The sequence below is a fragment of the Geotrypetes seraphini genome, chromosome 13, assembly GCF_902459505.1.
Source record: "Geotrypetes seraphini chromosome 13, aGeoSer1.1, whole genome shotgun sequence".
NCBI classification, from domain to species: domain Eukaryota; kingdom Metazoa; phylum Chordata; class Amphibia; order Gymnophiona; family Dermophiidae; genus Geotrypetes; species Geotrypetes seraphini.
Genome location: NC_047096.1, coordinates 76,393,083 through 76,411,648, shown reverse-complemented (window position 1 = coordinate 76,411,648; position 18,566 = coordinate 76,393,083). Strand labels below are relative to the sequence as shown.

General features: G+C 47.2%; 1 protein-coding gene across 16 annotated transcripts in view; it reads left to right on the top strand.

Annotated features, from left to right (window-relative positions):
• Positions 1-18,566, top strand: part of PKNOX2 (PBX/knotted 1 homeobox 2) — a 424,329-nt gene that overhangs the window by 368,282 nt on the left and 37,481 nt on the right. For 15 of the 16 annotated variants that reach the window (XM_033918096.1, XM_033918094.1, XM_033918101.1 and 12 more), the window contains 2 exons: positions 3,663-3,795; positions 11,869-11,963. In XM_033918096.1, the coding sequence (XP_033773987.1) occupies positions 3,663-3,795; positions 11,869-11,963 (228 nt within the window). The remainder of the gene's footprint in view (positions 1-3,662; positions 3,796-11,868; positions 11,964-18,566) is intronic. The other variant, XM_033918102.1, reaches the window with a different exon arrangement.

The window sequence follows — 18,566 nt, the reverse complement described above, 5'->3', positions numbered from 1 at the left end:
CAGGATTGCGAACCACTGGTTTAATGTCTCAAATGTCAAGAACCATGTGATGCTACACAGTGTGAGAACCACAGCTGAGCACAACAGGAGCTTTACGTCACTGTTTCCTCCGAATCTTACGCCACTGTCCAATACCACATGGTTCTCGATATATGAGACATCAAACAATTTGGACCCCTGAGGAAGAAATGGATTTCGAAACGCGAACCGTATCGGGTCCTGTCTTCAATTTTTACTAGTTTTGGCACTTTATGTGAACACTTTTTTCACTATTATCACATTAATTTGCACACGTGAGCGCCCTGATTATGGTGTGCAGCTGGCATTGCCGGCTCTGCTTATATTAAGCACCAGAGCTACTCATTGAGTTGCTTTTTAGAGCTTGGAATCCCACACTGAGGGCGCTCTTTCACCATTTCAATTTATTGAATTTTAGTAAATGTTTTTATAATTGTTTCCAGGCCAGTCTTCTCACTTGTCATGTAACGCCTTAAGGCACGTCCATATTTTTTGATTGTGTCTTTCAAGTATTGTATTTTTTTTCTTTTGGGGTTTTTTTGATTATTGATCTTGACATATGAGACATTAAACAATTTGGACCCCTGAGGAAGAAGTGAATTTCGAAACACGGACCGTGTCGGGTCCTGTCTTCATATTACAGAGAAGCATTCTTTGGCAAACAACATTTGATTGACTCCAATAAAGTTCCTGTGATTTGCACATGGTTTTGCAGTATTTTGGGGGTTTTGTTGTAAGAATCCTCACTGCAAACCTGTTGGATTATTTTTTGTTCTCTATTGTAGTGATGTGCCTTTAGGTTCAAGTAGGATTTTATCTGTTCCTGGAGGGCTCACAATAACATATAAAGGAATTAAGGTGAGATCTGGCTTTCGTCATTTAAAATCCACTGCACTGCCCCTCTACTCTGCAGAGACCTCTGTATGGCCAGTTTTGTACAAATTATGCCAGACAGATATTTTTGTGTCTGCTTTTTGGGGGGTTTATATTGTAGACATTTCATTTTGAGAAAATGGCTGTTCATTTTTGGATATTTTCAGCATGTCCTTCTCACATATTTTGAGCTGGCTAACACATAGTTAGGTAAATCAATATTCAGCCCTTGACTGCATAAGCCGAACTGCTTAAAAATAAGACTTCTATATATGCGGCTCGATTTAGCCGGTTTACTTCTGTGGCACGTAACCCGACTGCACCCCTGGAATGCCCATTAGTTGCCACTTTTGAATTTGGCGCTAACTGGTCATTTTCAGTGAAGATAACCAGGTGTTTCCAACCAGATAGCTACGGACAAGCGATTTAACCAGTCAGCGGCCGTTTTCATTCAGTTATAGCATTTTGAATATTGGCCGGAAAAATTCTAAGATGTTATCGACACTGTTCTGATTTGAACTAGTTAAGAAATGTATCCTTAGGGAGAAAGTTATCATGATGTGGTAAAAGGTGGGCTTTTACCGCACACTGATTTACCACAGAAATCGCCAATTTTGGTATCTCAGTACCACAGCTTGTTTAGGGTTACCAGATTTTCCGTAACAAAAATCTGGACCCATGGCCCCGCCCCCAGGCCCGCCCAGTTCCGCTCAGCCCCACTCCATTCTGCCTGAGTCATGCCCCGTTCCGCCCCCCAGCACCACCACCCTCAACCACGTCACCTGTTGGGAGGGCATCTGTGCATGCAGTGGTGTGACACAATGACATCACACGCATGAGCGTGATGTCACTGCGTTGCATCCGCACATGTGCAAATGCCGTCCCGACGTCGCTGCTAGTTGGAAGCTTTTCAAAACCCGAACAAAGTGCCAGGTTTTGAAAAGCCGTCCGGACCCCTGGATATGTCCTCGAAAAGAAGGACATGTCCGGCGAAATCCAGATGTCTGGTAACCCTAAGCTTGTTGATAGCTCACTTGCAAAATTAGTCCATTGGCCCAAGACATCAGGCGTCAAAGCCATGACACGAAGCATCTTAAAGGGGCTGCCACAGCTCTCCTCTCTATTTCTCTGGTCATTAGCCCCTCTGATGATTAGCACCTACTAGTTACCAGATTCTCACCCCGCTCATCTCAGTCAGCACCCCCACTCACCAATTCAGCACACCACCACCCCAACCCCACCCCCCTGGGCCTATCTTCACATCTGTGGTGGCCTAATAAGTTCCTAGTCACCCCTTCAGCCAATATGTCGCACTGAGCAATAGTACCGCAGTACTACCACTGGGGATCACGTTTCCTTATAAAGGTAGTGCTGATTGGGGGGATGATGACTGAGGTGGGGGGGGAACAGCTCCAATGGCCCCTTTACGTGGTGACCCAGGAGTATCGGGCCATACCGGTTTGAGGACCAATGATTGTGGGATAGTAAAACCAGCTGGAGTTATTTTTTCCAGCTATAACGAGGCTTGTGGTGTTTACTGCAAGCCTCGTCATGGTATTTGTATAGAAACGAGGTGTTTTGCATCTCATTATTATTTACCCTGTGGGGATTTACCTAACACTATGGGCTCCTTTTACTAAAGTGCGCTAGCATTTTTAGCGCGTGCTCCCCCCGCGCTACGCGTAAAAACTAATGCCAGCTCCATGGTGGCATTAGTGTCTAGCGCGCGCTAAAACTGCAAGCGCAGCTTAGTAAAAGGAGCTCTATGTTACAATATTATAATTTCCATTAGTGCCCTTTAATGTGTGTTAAGGGGCAGTGTAACAAGGCAGGGTAGGATTTTTTATTTTATTTTATTTATTTAATTTGTTTTATATTCCATCCTCCCCAGAGAGCTCAGAACGAGTTACAAGGTAACATACATAATAAATAAACAAACGAGATACAGACAATTAAGGCAATGCAGATTTTCAGGAGAGGCCTTTATACACACACCCAGGAGATGCTTTGCATCTGAACAAAAAAAGGTTTATTTTCACTTTGGCCTAATCCTGTTAATTCACAGGATCAGAAAGCAAGTTATACTTTAGAAATATCAGTAGCTTACCTCAACCATGTAAGAACACTCTTTTCCCTTAACAGTTTTTCTTTTAGTCAGTAGAGTTACTCTGCTTGAATCTGCTTCCCAGGGCTCTTTCTCTTGGCCCACAGCTAGGGACAGCTGGAAGTCTCTCTCTCAATCCTGGGGACCTCTCTGGGATCACTCCAGGCAGGGCATATATCCTCCTCCCTTCCTGAGTCCTGACCCTCTGACTCAGCAGGGTTGCATTACTTCTTTCTTGTGGCTCAGTTCTGAGCTGCAGAGCTCAGTGCATTCTGGGACACATAGTTCACCCCACTTTTGGGCTAGCTTTCCCTATTGCCCAGTGGTATAATTGCAGCCTTAGGGAGAACCCCTTACTCCTTCACAGGCAGATAACGTGGTTTATTGCTGTAATGTAATGATAACATCCTCACTTTGGCCAATAAAATGGAATCATTATACTTTTATTTTTTAACCTTTATTTCATCAATATTACCACTGTTTTGTAACTTTGGTAAATCAGAGGTATCCATATTAGTGATACTACAGCGCTGCATTCACCTTTCAGTCCTATAGAAATGATAAATAGTAGTATCCTTATGTCCCTAATGATGAACTTTAAAAAGCAGGTTTTGTTCTAAAGGCTGGAGGCTTGGTGACTCTGTTTGCCTGTTCTCCTCTTCCTCAGGATTTGCTACAGGGATCTCCAAATTCAATGTCAACGGTGACCGGGCCCCCACAAGGAATCGTGGTGCCGGCAGCAGCGCTGCAGCAGGGCAGTATCGCCATGACCACTGTCAACTCTGCACAAGTGGTGCCAGGTGGGAACGATAAAGCAAAGCAAAATAAAAGGGCTGTCAGTACATCTGAGCAGCTGAAAATGAAAACAAAAATTGTTTATTTTATTATTTAGTTCATGCCTTATTAATGAAAGTTTATAGTAAGACACATTCAGTAGGTACTGTATTTCTGTGTCCCAGGAGATCTTACAATCTAAGGGGCTAGAAGGTGTTAAGCCCTTAATACGCGTTCCGGTACGATAGGGATGGTATGCTGAACCTTAGGGTTGCCCATGGCTACTCGTGACCATTCTGCAGAAGATGTCAATCACAGCTTTTCACTCCTCCTCCTTCTCCCCAGTCTCTGCTGCCCCTTCAGTTCTTCCTTCTGCAGGCGAACACAAAAGTGTCATGCTGATCTGCTCCCTTTATTTCTTTGTTATTTTGTGGTGTTTTTCGTGGGAGGGGGGTAGAATTGGTACTTTGCGGATTTTACGTGGCTCAAGGAACTGCTGTGCCTGTTTGGAGATGAGAGGAATAGACTTTAGTCTGCAGCTGGTGGGTGGATCCTTCGGCAACCTGGGCAGCCAGTCTGCTGAAAATTTGTGGAGATCAGGGTTCTGGGCCCTCAGCATTTGTTCGCTTCCTTGACTTGGTCAGGAGCTTGAGCACAAGCTGTTAGGTACCAACAGCGTCCTTCAGGGCTCTCACGGTGCCGGCTGTGGTTTCACCTACCCCCTTTTCTCCTTCTTTTGGCATTCATTGCGGCCCGAGGGGTAGAAGCTCAATCCGATTAAGTTCAACTTGCAGCCTGAGATCTCAGTGTGGCAGCTGATCAGCGGCTTGAGACAGAAAATCGCTGTAGATCCAGCTACTCTTTCATGGAGCTGAAGCAGACTGCAGCACTTTTTCCCCAGTACGTGGCTGTGAGAGCATATGGGAAAATCGGGAGGAAGGGAGGTCTGAAAAGCTGTGTTTTGACTTTTTCTGCAGCTAGAGCTTTGTTCCCTCCTCTAAAGTCCTATTTTTGTTGTCTTTGGTCAGCCCTGTAGCATTTTTAAGCCATTTTTTTTGTGCCAAAATGCCGCCACCACAATCTTAGATTTCCTGATTTTTTTTTTTTCTAAGTTCTCAAACTTTTTTGAAACACCTTGTTTTGCCTCAAAATTGGCAGGGATGGAGTTCTCAGATCTTAATACCCCTATATCATGCCCTATTTGCACTGGATGGGTAGCTGAAGAATGCACTTGTGCCACGTTAAGGATGGGATAGAGAGATGGGAACTTTGTGCTTAGCCCCTTCACAGGCCTCTAGAGCTGGAGAATGGCAGACTGTTCTTTCAGGGGGCTTGAAATACCTTTTGGAACCCTGGGACTGCAGTTCTGCGTACCTTAAAGGCATAGATGCTTTGCAGCCCAAGAAAAGGCATTTGCTCCACCATAAGGGAGACTTGCCCTCTCAGGCCTTTACACCAGAGTTCATTAATTTCCTCTGGCAGAGTTATACACAAGGCGGAAATCCACCGGGCTAGTCTGCGTGTGAGCGGACCAGTGCACAGTCCTCGCTGCAGACTCAGAGTACTTCCTCCCTGAAAGCAGAGGCTATATTGGATTATGATGGTCCATTGGACAGGAACTTGGAGGATAAGGGGTCAGATTTGATACCTTTACTGTCCCAAAGTGAGGCTTCCCTGATGGGAGCAACAGCCTCTCGTTCAGAAGACTAGGATGTATCAGTTATAGATCAGTGAGAGTATGCCTCCGTTTATCGACATTTTAAGTCTTCTGCTTTACTATACATCATTACCAAGTCCCTTCGAGAACTGAAGATAGACCCTCTGCAAACCCCATCTGCTCAGTGTTCTCTTCTGAGTAGGGTCCAGGCTCAACCTGCATCTTTTACGTGGCACCCAGACATGAGGCTCCTAGTCAAAGAGCCCTGCTTGGAAGACCCCTGAAGGCTCCCTGAGGGTAGCTAAAACCATGGCTAAACTGTATCACATGGATCAGGAATTCCAGCAAATGTTTGCTATGCCAAACAGGAGGATGCCGCTTTTAGGTCCTCAGTACTAGAGAATGACACGGTGGCGGTTTACCCGCGGCCACCGCATTTTAGCCGCGGGTCACCGCCGAAAACGGGGAAGAAAACTAGCAGTCGCTGCGGCGACGGTGACAAGGCCATTCACCGCCCGCGGGGCGGTGAATGGGTCTTGTCCCCGCAGTGAGGCATGAAGGATCGCGCGGTCCCCGCAGCTCACACCCGCCTGCCCAATCGATTCTAGTGTTTAGCCAGCTCTCTCCCTTCTCCTCACCTTAGTTTGTAGATTTTCTTTTTCGGCGACCCGCACGCTATCAAAGAGCCGCTGCTGCTCAGTTTCGATCTTCTGCTCTGACGCAACCGGAAACAGGAAGTTGCAGCAGAGCAGAAGATTGAACACTGAGCAGCCGCGCGTGTGCGGCTCTTTGGGAAAGCGTGCAGGTCGCTGAAAAAGAAAGCCTGCAAATTAAGGTGAGGAGAAGGGAGAGAGCTGGCTAAACACTAGGATCGATTGGGCAGGTGGGTGGGGGCTGCGAGGACCGTGCGATCACCCGTGTTCCCGGCTCAGACTGTAAGGAGGGAGTGAAAGGGAAAAGGATTCTGGGCCAAGGGGATGAAAACGGAAAGAAAAACCCACAGCAGGAAAGAAAGGGAAGGACAGGCAGGTGAGCCAGATGCTAGAAGCAGGGGGGGGGGGAAGAAAGAGGGAAAAAAGCTAGATGGGGTTGAAAAGAAGAGACACACTGGTATGGAAGAGGAAGATAGGGGAAATCTGGACACAGGAAGGTAACAGAAAGAGGGGAAATTATGTGCATGGGGCATAGGGACAGAGACAAAAAGGGGACATGCCATGGGGATGGTATATGGACACAGGGGGGGGGCAATGGCAGATACATAGGGGAGATATTAGAAATGGGGAAAAGTATATAAAATCGTACCCGTTTGAGGCTTTTATGTATGCAGCGGTGACGGTGACGGGGCGGTGAATGGGGTTGCAGTGGCGGTGACGGGGCGGTGAATGGGGTGGCAGTGGCGGTGACGGGGCGGTGAAGGGAATGATGGTGACGGGGCGGTGCAGAGGATGGTGGGACGGGGTGGTGACGGGGACCAATTTTTTCACCGTGTCATTCTCTACTCAGTACTACATGCAGGCTCATCTCTCCCAGCCTAGACCTTTGGGACTGCTTAGGTATGTGGTTCATCATGCCATCCCTATTGCACTTGATAATATCTTTTCTAGTACATAGGGATGGTATGCAGAACCCCCATCCAGTAATTATCTGATGCGCCTGCTTTCTGACTCAAGCTTAGTGGTCAGCCACACAGCTAAGATTTTTCCTGTCAGTCTATGAGATTATGTAGAGTCTGTGTATATAATTAAAAGGGAGGAATGGTTGAGCTCCATAAATATTCAGACTATTAAGTTCTTATTTAACTTCTATTTTTCTAACACTCATTGTTCCTCTCTGAGACTTTTTAATGTTTTAACTACATTACTGTTTGTTCAGTGATTGTTTTTAAAATTCTAAGTAGATCAGACAGGGATCCCCCATACCCCTCCTTCTCCTGTCTTCTTCTGTAAAGCTGTCACTGGGTTTGGTATGAACTGAAGGGGGCAGCAGAGACCGAGGAGGAGGAGCTGAAAAGCTGTGATTGATAGCTTATGCAGAATGCTCACGAGCAGATATGGATACTATTGTTCAGCAGACCATTCTTACCTATTGGAAAAGATATTATCAAGGTAAGAACCTAATCTCTTTTTAATAGGATTATCACTTGACAACTTGACAACGTTAAGGTGTTCTGTGATATTATACCTGTTAGTGCTTGCATTAAGGAAAAGTCATGGCATGGGAAAAGTCATGGCATGGTTGTGGAAACATTATCCTGTTAGTACTGATTAAATAACAGTTGAGTTATGGCTGGATCAATTATTGCCCTCTACATAGGAGTCACTACTTGTTCCTGCATTAAATCCTAGCAGTTAACATGTGATGGTAGCAGTTAGCTTGGCAGAATTCACAAAAGGTTTGGATAGCTTCCTAAAAAAGAAGTCCATAAGCCACTATTATGATGGATGTGGGGAAATCTACTGCTTACGAGTATTTCTAGTATAAGCAGCATAAAATATATCTCTCTCCTTGGGATTTTGCCAGGTACTCGTGACCTGTGTTGGCCACTGTTGGAAACAGGATACTGGGCTTGCAGGACCTTTATGGCAATTCCTATGTTCTTATGTGAGCCAAGTATAGGAAAGTTAAGCCATTGTGACATCACTGGTGAGGTTGGCTCTTAGGCATTGGTGGAATGAGGCATTATGACATCACAACCTCAGCTCTGGAATGTTGCTAATACCTGGGTTAACCACTGTTGGAACCTGTGGTCTGTCCTAGTATGGCATCTCTTATGTTCTTAGCACACAACCCCATAAAACATTTCCTGAAAAAGAATAGCATTAGATTTGCAGTTAATGCCAAACTAGTACTGTTTAGTAAACATACCCCTAAACCTGTACTTGAGAGAATTAAAAAGTTAAGTTGACTTCTTCCAGGTTCACAGCGAGCAGCAGTGGGATTTGAATCCTGATCTTTTTTGTTCTCAGCCCACTTCTCTAACCACTGAGATATTCTGTTGTAACCAGGGGGATTGCGAAGATCTGCAACGTAACATAATCAGGCTCGAGGAATGGGCATCGACATGGCAGATGAGGTTCAACGTTGATAAGTGTAAAGTGATGCATGTCGGTAACAAAAATCTCATGCACGTATACAGGATGTCCGGGGCGGTACTTGGAGAGACCTCCCAGGAAAGGGACTTGCGAGTTCTAATCGACAAGTCGATGAAGCCGTCCACGCAATGTGCAGCGGCAGCAAAAAGGGCAAACAGAATGCTAGGAATGATAAAGAAGGGGATCACGAACAGATCAGAGAAGGTTATCATGCCGCTGTACCAGGCCAAGGTGCACCCTCACTGGTCCAGCACTGGTCGCCGTACATGAAGAAGGACATGGTACTACTCAAAAGAGAAGAGCGACTAAGATGGTTAAGGGGTTGGAGGAGCTGCCGTACAGCGAAAGATTAGAGAAACTGGGCCTCTTCTCCCTCAAACAGAGGAGATTGAGAGGGGACATGATTGAAACATTCAAGGTACTGAAGGGAATAGACTTAGTAATTAAAGACAGACTGTTCACCCTCTCCAAGGTAGGGAGAACGAGAGGGCACTCTCTAAAGTTGATAGGGGATAGATTCCGTACCAACGTAAGGAAGTTCTTCTTCACCCAGAGAGTGGTGGAAAACTGGAATGCTCTTCCGGAGTCTGTCATAGGGGAAAACACCCTCCAGGGATTCAAGACAAAGTTAGACAAGTTCCTCCTGAAACAGGAACGTACACAGGTAGGACTAGGTAGGGCGCTGGTCTTTGACCAGAGGGCCGCCGCGTGAGCGGACTGCTGGGCACGATGGACCACTGGTCTGACCCAGCAGCGGCAATTCTCATGTTCTTATGTACCACCTTTTCTTGCAGTCTTCTTCTTAATGACCTAACAAAAAGTAACTTCACCCTGTAGCTTCACGGTTGTAGGTATCAGAACTCAGAAACTTGAGACCAAAATAGAAGATACTGCTGGGAGGAGCAAGGGCGGATCAAGGAGGCATTCCCAGAAGTTAGGCACGATGTTATAGAAGATTATGGATTGCGTGCCCAACTGCCTGGCATAAATGTTCAAAGTTAGGTGCAAAATAGGCTAAGCTAGTATTCTAGAAAGGGCATTTGGCGCAGAGCACCTTTTACAGGACACTAGCGTAATGCAGGCTGTCCGGTGCCTACCTTTGGGTCCTGTTGACCGAATTCTGTGTTCTTAGTCCAGGAGTGGTGACAGAATAAAAGGGACAGGGAATAAGCACGGTGACACTTGAGACAATATGAGAGAGCCTTGCGCCAGAGCAACAGGATAATGTAATGTAACCAAAAGAGAAAGTTTTCTGTCTGGTATTCAGTCAACATAATCAGTGTTATGTTTAAATGCCAGCTGTGTGACCAAAATAAATCCAGATGTTTATTTATTCAATTTTCTATACCCTTCTCCCAGGAGGCTCAGAACAGTTTACATGGATTTATTCAGGTTCTCAAGCTTTTTTCCCTGTCTGTCCCGGCGGGCTCACCATCCATCCAATGTACCTGGGGCACTGGAGGGATTAGGTGACTTGCCCAGGGTCAGAAGAGCAGTGTGGGTTTGAACCCACAATTAGAGAATGACACGGGGACAGATACTTCCTCGTCCCCACGGGAACTCATTTTCCCGTCCTGTCCCTGCGAGTTCTTTTCCTGCCCCTGTCCCATTCCTGCAAGCTCCGTCCTCATCTGCACGAGCCTCAAAACGCTTTGAAGTCATAAGTGTTCAAGGCTTGTGCGGTTAAGGCAGAGCTTCCAGGAATGGGGCAGGGACAATACCAGGTGGACTTTACAGTTTATGGCCCAGAAATATCAAAGAAGAGACAAGTTAATTTAATCTTGTATTTTTAATGGGTATAACTAATGGGCAGACTGGATGGACCGTTCGGGTCTTTATCTGCCATCATTTACAGCAACGGGACAGGACAGCGCCTTACTTTGGGTACCTTGTATTGGAATTCCCCTGTAGTATACAAAGGCCCAAATTCACTAAGCAAACCGATCATTTTGTGACCCCTTAGCGACCCCGGCACGATTCACTTACCTCTCTTCCAACCATCCATCCAAATGAGAGCAACGGCATGCAAAGTAGGCAGGGGCACGATTCACTAAAGAAAACCCTGCAACACCGACTGGGCTGGCCGATAAAAAAAAAAAAAAGCGAATGCTGAGGACCAGTCGCTGAAGCCCTTTCCGGCTGCCCTGCCTTCTGCCACCCTGTTCTCTTCCCTGTCAGCCCCTATCCTTCAGCCCCAAACACGCTGCCTGCCTGCCTCCCTTCCCCAAGGGCTCCATTAAAACAATCACCTTTAAAAAAAAAAACAATCTATGCCGGCCCTGAGGTCCAGCGCATGCGCAGACCATCTACAGATGGTCTGCGCATGCGTGGGGATTGCTATCGAGCGATCCGGGATGGCAGATGGGGACATTACTCCGATCGTCCCCATCTGCATATTGGGGCTTCATGAATTCATCAGACCTGCCCGGATCGGTGAATCTAGCCCAAAGTGCTTGTAAAGCAAGGGTCTCAAAAGTCCCTCCTTGAGGGCCACAATCCAGTTGGGTTTTCAGGATTTCCCCAATGACTCTGCATGAGATCTATGTGCATGCACTGCTTTCAGTGCATATTCATTGGGGAAATCCTGAAAACCCGACTGGATTGCGGCCCTCGAGGAGGGACTTTGAGATCCCTGTTGTAAAGTGTCACAGAGACGGTCTCAGTGGAGCAGGCCTTATTTTCCTTTCCTGTTGCTGAAGATATTACATAGTTTTTCTAAGTGATAAGGCACAGCAGGGTGGATGGGTGGACACTGGAATGCCATTTATGTGTTATCTTTCCACTTACCCGAGAAATTCTAATTTCTCCTATCCATAAACCTCATGGGATGTTGGACAAACGCCAAAACAATGTGCTGTGGAAAGTGAAAGTATGCAGTGAGTCCACACATTTTCATGTAATAATTGTATATGGGCTAATACAGAAAAAGATGTTCTATTTATTACCGATGTTTCTGGAGACAATTGCTGTGAGTATATCTCACTTTACTACACACCCACGTAAACAGCAGTTTTCAGCAGATAAACTTAGGTGTTTGGTGTATTTTGAAGACACAAGTCACTGTTCCTAGCTCTAAGCTGAGGGGGAGTCCTCCAACATCATTCCCAGTAGGGGGTGGTGCTTCAATATTGTATTTTCAAGTTCTAGGGACAGACAAGTTCCCTGGAGTTGCCTGTCCCTCCGTAGTGAAAATGAGATAGTGAAACAGCACCCCCTACTGGCAGGACCGTAGGTAGAGGACACCTGCTCAGCTTAGACGAAACAGTGAACTCTGGTGGATATTGTGAATTTACGTGTCATACTGCATCTGTATTTTTGACTTTCTGCTTTGGGACTTCTCTCTCTGTTAGGAGGAGCCCTTTACCAGCCGGTGACCATGGTGACATCCCAGGGTCAAGTGACCCAAGCGATTCCACAGGGAGCCATCCAGGTACAAAACATGCAGGTAAAGCAGCTGGAATACCTTGCCTGCCTTCCACAGCCGACCAGATCTACCTGTCACTTTCCATTGCGTCCGTGAATAGTGCTGACGCAGCTGCTCTCAAATCTCCTGCTGGGGCTTCTGTGCAGAAGCGACAGATGCACAGCAAGAGAGCACTCAAGAGCTTCACTGACCTGCATTATGATTCACTAACCAGCTTATTAAAATGTAAAACTCCCCTGCCGTTATTTGTCATGATGGGCTGAGCAGGGTATTTGAAGGTGGCAGTTCTGTGTTCTTTCTCCTGCACATATTGTCTGTTACTAATCTATTGGCCCTGTCACAGTGCTTTCCACTATGAACAAACAGTAAAAAAAAATAAGGGCCTGATGTTCAGCCAGTGGCATAGTAAAAATGGAGGGGACATCTTGCTCAACGCTCATTTTCTCTGTCCCCCCCTTCCTACTCCTCCCCCTTCCACGCGCATGCGCCCCTTCCCTTCCCCCGTACCTTTTTAACTCCGGCGCAAACGGCCACCAACTTGCTGCCCGCGTCGGCTTCGGCGCTCTCTCTGATGTCACTTCCGGGACCCGCACCTAAGAAGTGACGTCGGAGAGAGCGCCGAAGCCGATGTGGGCAAGTAAGTTGATGGCTGCTTGCGCCGAAGTTTGAAAGGTACGGGGAAGGGGCACATGGGCGAGGGAGGGGTGCCACCACCCCAGGGGCCGCTCACTCTCGCTACACTACTGTGTTCAGCTAATAGCAGACAGTGGGTTTTTTGTTGTTTTTTTTAAAGGCAAGGACCACCATGGGCTGAACTTGACTTGGATATAGCACACAGGCCTAATCCAGGCGTCAAACCACTGGAAGTTATTGGTACTGGCTGACTTTCAGTGCTGGTGCTTATAAGTTTCCAAGCAAGTTAGAAGTGCTGTTTATAAATATTGCCAGTGCCCTAATAACATCCGTATCTTCTCCAAGTTCCGCTGCAGGACGGGTTACAGTAGTAGACACTAGGTGCTTCCCCAACCTGCTGTTCGTGCCAGCATCGGCTTTTCCTCTGATGTCATTTCCTAGGCACGGATCCAGGAAGTGATGTCAGAGGAATAGCCGATGCTGTCATGAGCAGCAGGTTGCGGTTGCTGCTCGTGCTGAGAATTTAAAGAGGTACGGGGGAAGGGGGGGGTGAGCGTGTTGTAGTGGGGGGCAGGGAAGGAGCGGTACCCCTACCAAGACGGCGCCCAGAGCGGACTGCCCAGCCTCCCCCTTACTACACCACTGGTCAGCAGTCAGCAAAACGTTGACTAGAAATAATCCCATGTCATTTTCTAGTGTCTATTTCAACCTCAGTCCTTCTACACCAGCATTCTTCAAAGCAAAGCTTGCGGGTCAGTGGTTGTGGCCATTCATACTCTGATTCTTATGGGAGCCAAGGATAATGAAGCCATTGTGACATCACTGATGTGATTGGCTCTTAGGCACTGGTGGAATGAGGCATTATGACATCACAATATCTGCTCTGGATACCAGAGACTGTCATTCTTCAGTGTCTATCTCAACCTCAGTCCTTCTACACCAGCATTCTTCAAAGCAAAGCTTGCGGGTCAGTGGTTGTGGCCATTCATACTCTGATTCTTCCCTCTCTCCTTAAAGAATGACATGAAGATGGTTTCCCACGGTTATCTGCGGGGACGGAAACGGTGATGAATTCTGTCACCGTGTCATTCTCTAGTTTTAACCCAAAACCTCAGGGTGCTGAGGCTGTAGCTTTAACCACTGCGCCACACACGCATTCTGCTCTCGCTCTGAATTCTGCCTTCCATCAATCCAGCAAAAATCTGCACAGATCTGTAACCACGTTCAGGAGAGCAGTTCTTGCACGTATGGTTTAGGTGGGATCAGAAAACAATCCGTGTACAAAAACAAAGGGGCCCTTTTACTAAGGGCTCCTTTTACGAAGCCGCATTAGCGGCTTTAGTGGGCGCGACCTTTAATCACGCGCTAACCCCCCGCGCTAGCCGAAAAAAACTACCGCCTGCTCAAGAGGGAGGTGGTAGCGGCTAGCGCGTCCGGCGGTTTAGCGCGCGCTATCACGTGCGTTAAACCGCTAATGCTGCTTCGTAAAAGGAGCCCTAAGGTGCCCTAACCAATTTAGCACGCGCTAAATACTGGGCATGTTAGCATTTAGCGTGCACTAAATCAGTGAGTGCGCCTTAGTCAAAGGACCCCCCAAAGTGCAGTATTCAGCTGAAAAATATAGGTCTACATTCCCTTTGAAATGTGGTACGGCAGCCGCCGAGAAGGGAGGGCGGCAAAGGGAGCCCTTTAGAAATTTCTCCCCATAATTTTGAAAGTTGTTTTAGAAGTTAGCATGCCAGAAGCGGAACAACGCTGGCCGTGTCGGCACGCTGACTGTACTTTGGAGCTTGCAGTGCTGTAACGAGCAGTCGCTGGCCTCATCCTTTCCTGCGCGTTTTTTTTTTTAATTTTCAGTTATGTTCCTTGCACAGCATTCCGGATATAGAATACATTCTTCAAACCTCTTGTCCCCCGTCTCTCTCTGTTCCTCCGGGGTTTTAAATGCTCTAATGAAGGGGGAAAAAAATCAGGTACAGAGAAAAGGTTAATATCTGAAAGTGGCAAAATATTTGCTCCTTGGTTTCTCTGCTTACAGCATGTTTTTTTGCTGTAAAAATGTGCAAAAAGAGAAATATGTATGAGATTTAGAAAATGGAAAAAACCACTCGGCGAAATTCTCTTTAACGTGCGAAGGCTGTTGCCAGCTCGAAGCCGATTGTAAAACTGTTCTGGCCTGTGAAATACAAGTGCGCTGGGAATATTCTGCTAGTGGCAAAGCCCCAACAAGCACCTCTTAATGTTGCTCCTGTAGAGGCTGGCCAATTTATTCAGCCTAGGCCCGGCAATACATCAGAGGCAGCGCCTGGGGGAATCATTTGTACCTGACAGGATGCTCCAGGCTCATGTTTCATTCATACACCAGAAATGTTTTCGCAAAAACGCTTTTTAAAAGCCTTTCTAAAGTTGACATTAAGGTTGCAGGTTGACTACCTGAAACCTGTTAGCATTGCTATACATAATAAACAGTTTCCATTATCTAACCCAGCTGCTCTCCTTGGGTCAGGTAGGGCAGGAGATGCTGTGAAGGCAGGAGTCCCAGCCTGCGAGTGGGAGTTAGAAAACAGCAGAACTGGATAGTCCAGAATTTAGAGGGGAAAACAATCTGGGGGAGAGGGCAGAATTCAATAAATTACGTTCAAAGTTAGGTGCCAGGATCAGTGGCATATTAAAAGGGGTACTGGGGGGTGGCATTACGCCCTGGGCACAGACTTGCTCAGAGCACTGGCACGACTCTTCCTCTCCACCTCCATTCTGACTCCTCCCCCCTTCTCTTCTGACTCCTCCCCCTGCCACGTGCGTGCATGCCCCGTCCCTTCCCCTTTTTAACTTCAGCACGGGCGGCCACCAGTTTGCTGCCTCCGTCAGCTTCGCTGCTCTCTCTGACGTCGCTTCTGGGACCCGCACCTAGGACGTGATGTCAGAGAGCGCCGAAGCCGGCGTAGGCAGCAAGTCGGTGGCTGCTTGCGCCTAAGTTAAAAGGGTACAGGCAAGGGGGGGGGTGCGCACGGCAGGTGGCGTGGATTAAGGCGGGAGAGGGGCGCCATCGCTACGCCATCAGCCAGGATGAGCGGCACTAAGCGTTTTGCAAAGGGCACACTGCGCAAAATGGGCTTTACAGAACAGTATCGCCGTGTGCATTTTTCCCTGGAGCTTAAAATTGTGCGTGCATCTTGCTAGGTGTATTCTATAAAATCACGCGTGAAAATTCAAGTGCGCAGATCTGAAATGGCGCTGTGGCCATGGCCAGGTCGTGGGCGTTCCAAGAATGTGCGCGCCCTGTTATAGAAGATGCCCGATCCGTGCCTAATGTAGGCATAGGGATTTGCGCATTTCGGTTGATGCAAACCTTTGTGCCTAAAAGATAGGCGTGACTCCCGGCGCTAGGCGCTGTTCTGTAAACGGCATCCAACTTGGATCGCCATTTCTAGAATAGTGCTTAGCGCTCCATATTTTTTTTTTCACTGCCAGTTATAGAATTTGGACCTTTGTGTGTAACTTTGGGTGTCTGACCCCCCACCCCCCTCCCTTGGCCATGCCTCCTTTGGCGTTGTGTGCTATGAAATCTATGCATGTTCTAATCTAGAATATAGGGCAGATCCGAGCAGAATTCCTAATTACTGCCAATTAAGTTCTTATTAACAGCAATTATTATTGTCTGCAGTCTGTGCCAAACTTTGAGTGATCTACACAGAATCTTCTGCTCTATGCCTTTCAGCTGGACTTGCAGGGGTGTCAAAGTCCCTCCTGGAGGGCCACAATCCAGTCGGGTTTTCAGGATTTCCCCAATGAATATGCATGAGATCTATTTGCATGCACTGCTTTCATTGTATGCTAATAGACTTCATGCATATTCATTGGGGAAATCCTGAAAACATGACTGGATTGCGGCCCTCCAGGAAGGACTTTGACACCCCTGAGTTAGAGGACTGTAACTTAGCTGACTGGACAGAAGTATAAAATGTGAGTAGCTGTAAGTGAAGACTTGTGATGTTGTAGCCCCTAGTGGGCTATGGCCCAGTGGCGTAGTGAGACTGAGAGGCGCCCCTCCCCTGCCCTTTTCTCCACCCCCACCCCACCCCATCAGCTCCTTCCTCGCACCCCTCACCTTCCCCCATACCTCTTTAACATTCGTGGCGCAAACAGCAACTCCCAACCTGCTGGTTGCGCCAGCGTCGGCTCTTTCTCTGAAGTCACTTCCTAGGGATGGGTCTGGGAAGTGATGTCAGAGGAAGAGTCGACATGGGTTGAGGTTGCTGCTCACGCCGCAAACATTAAAGAGGTATGAGGGAAGGAGTGTGTTTTAGGGGGGTTGGGGAAGGAGCAGGGGTGACGGCGCCCAGGGTGGACTGCCCCCGCCCCCCTCCCCTTACTACGTCACTGTTATGGCCCCTTTTAATCAAGCTGCATTAGGGTTTTTTATTGTGGGTCGCCATGGTAACAGCTCTGATGCTCATAGGAATTCTATGCTAATGCAATATAATCCCCTAATGCAATTCTGGATAAGTTAATATCATTAACATACCCCCAAAGGGATATGTATCTAACTAATAATTATAATTGTTATTATATATGTGGCCTCAGTGCATAGGTGAAAGCTAATGAACACCTGGCGAACCAGGGTTCCAGGCTTCAACAACTTAAAGGGAGCTATTTTTCAAGCCCCACTGTGCACCATCATGGGCCCATATATGGACACTAAATTAAATACGTAACCATAGAGTGAAGGTTTTCAAAATGTGCCTTAAATGATAATAATGTTATTTACTTATAAAACTATATGATGGACTATAGATGATTTCCCATACTCGCATGTTGATTGCAGAAGGATGAAATTTACATTCTTCAGCTCTGCCTCCTCCAATAGCTGTAGTGCCCCCTTCAGTTTTTCCTTCTGCAAACGAGTTGAAAAGGTATGATTTTGATCTGCTCTAATTCTTTATTATTTTTGGACTTTTTATTCAAGTTTCAGGCTTTTTGGTGCTGAGGTCCCTGGTGACCCTGGGGCAGCTCCGTCTGGGAGAGGATACAGACTCTGAGTCAGATGTCTGCAGCTAGAGAAGGCAACCCTCAGGGTTCCAATGCATGCCGGCTGGACAGGAACCTGTGGAACTCGGGGTCTGTTCTATTTGAAGCCAGCTCGTATTCTGATTTATGAGGTGCTTGAGCACAGGCTATTTGGCCCTGGTTTCAGTCCAGTAAGGCTTAACTGGTGCCAGCTGCATAAATTACACCCCCCACTTGCGCGTGGATCCACGGGGGTTGAGATCTCAGTCGGACTTTAGTCTGACTGTCAGCCCGAAGATCCCAGCACATGTAACTGGTTTGCTGAGAGAGGCAGTGTCTTGTCTTCTCCATTTCCAGCTTCTGTGACAGCTGCAGCAGGCTAACCCAGCACAGACAGACAGTGAGTACTGCCTATTGAACTCTATGGGAAAATCAGGGAGGGGCCTGAATTTGCAGATTCTAAGGATTTCTGAGGCTGTTTTTAGGGTCCCCCACCTCCAAAATTCCCTTCCCAGAATTTGTGGACCCTTGGGTTTTCCTGGGCTATTTTTGGAGTGACCACACTGCTATGGCAGCCATCTTGGATTTTCCTGATTTTGATTAAAAGCCATCTGCCTCAAAAATCCCTTGATTTGGATTTAAACCACTCGGGATGGGCTCCTCTAGTGGAGATACCCCAAATCATGCTTGATTTGTAATGGATGGCCAATTGCTCCATCTGGAACCCTTAAGACTAGAGGATCACAGAAAGCTTCCTAACCCTAACCCCCACCTCCAATCCTTTAGACAGAGATTGAGCGACGTTCAGGTGAGTGGACTCTGCATAGCTGAGGAAAAGGCAAAGTGGGACCCTGAAAGGTGTTTCGGGATCCTCTAGAATAGACTTTACCGCAGATTTTGTCAACTTACTTTAGGAAAGCCTATTCAAATTATCAAGGGTCTCCTACCTTGCTCAAGGGAGCACTGCAGGTCCACTCTCCATAC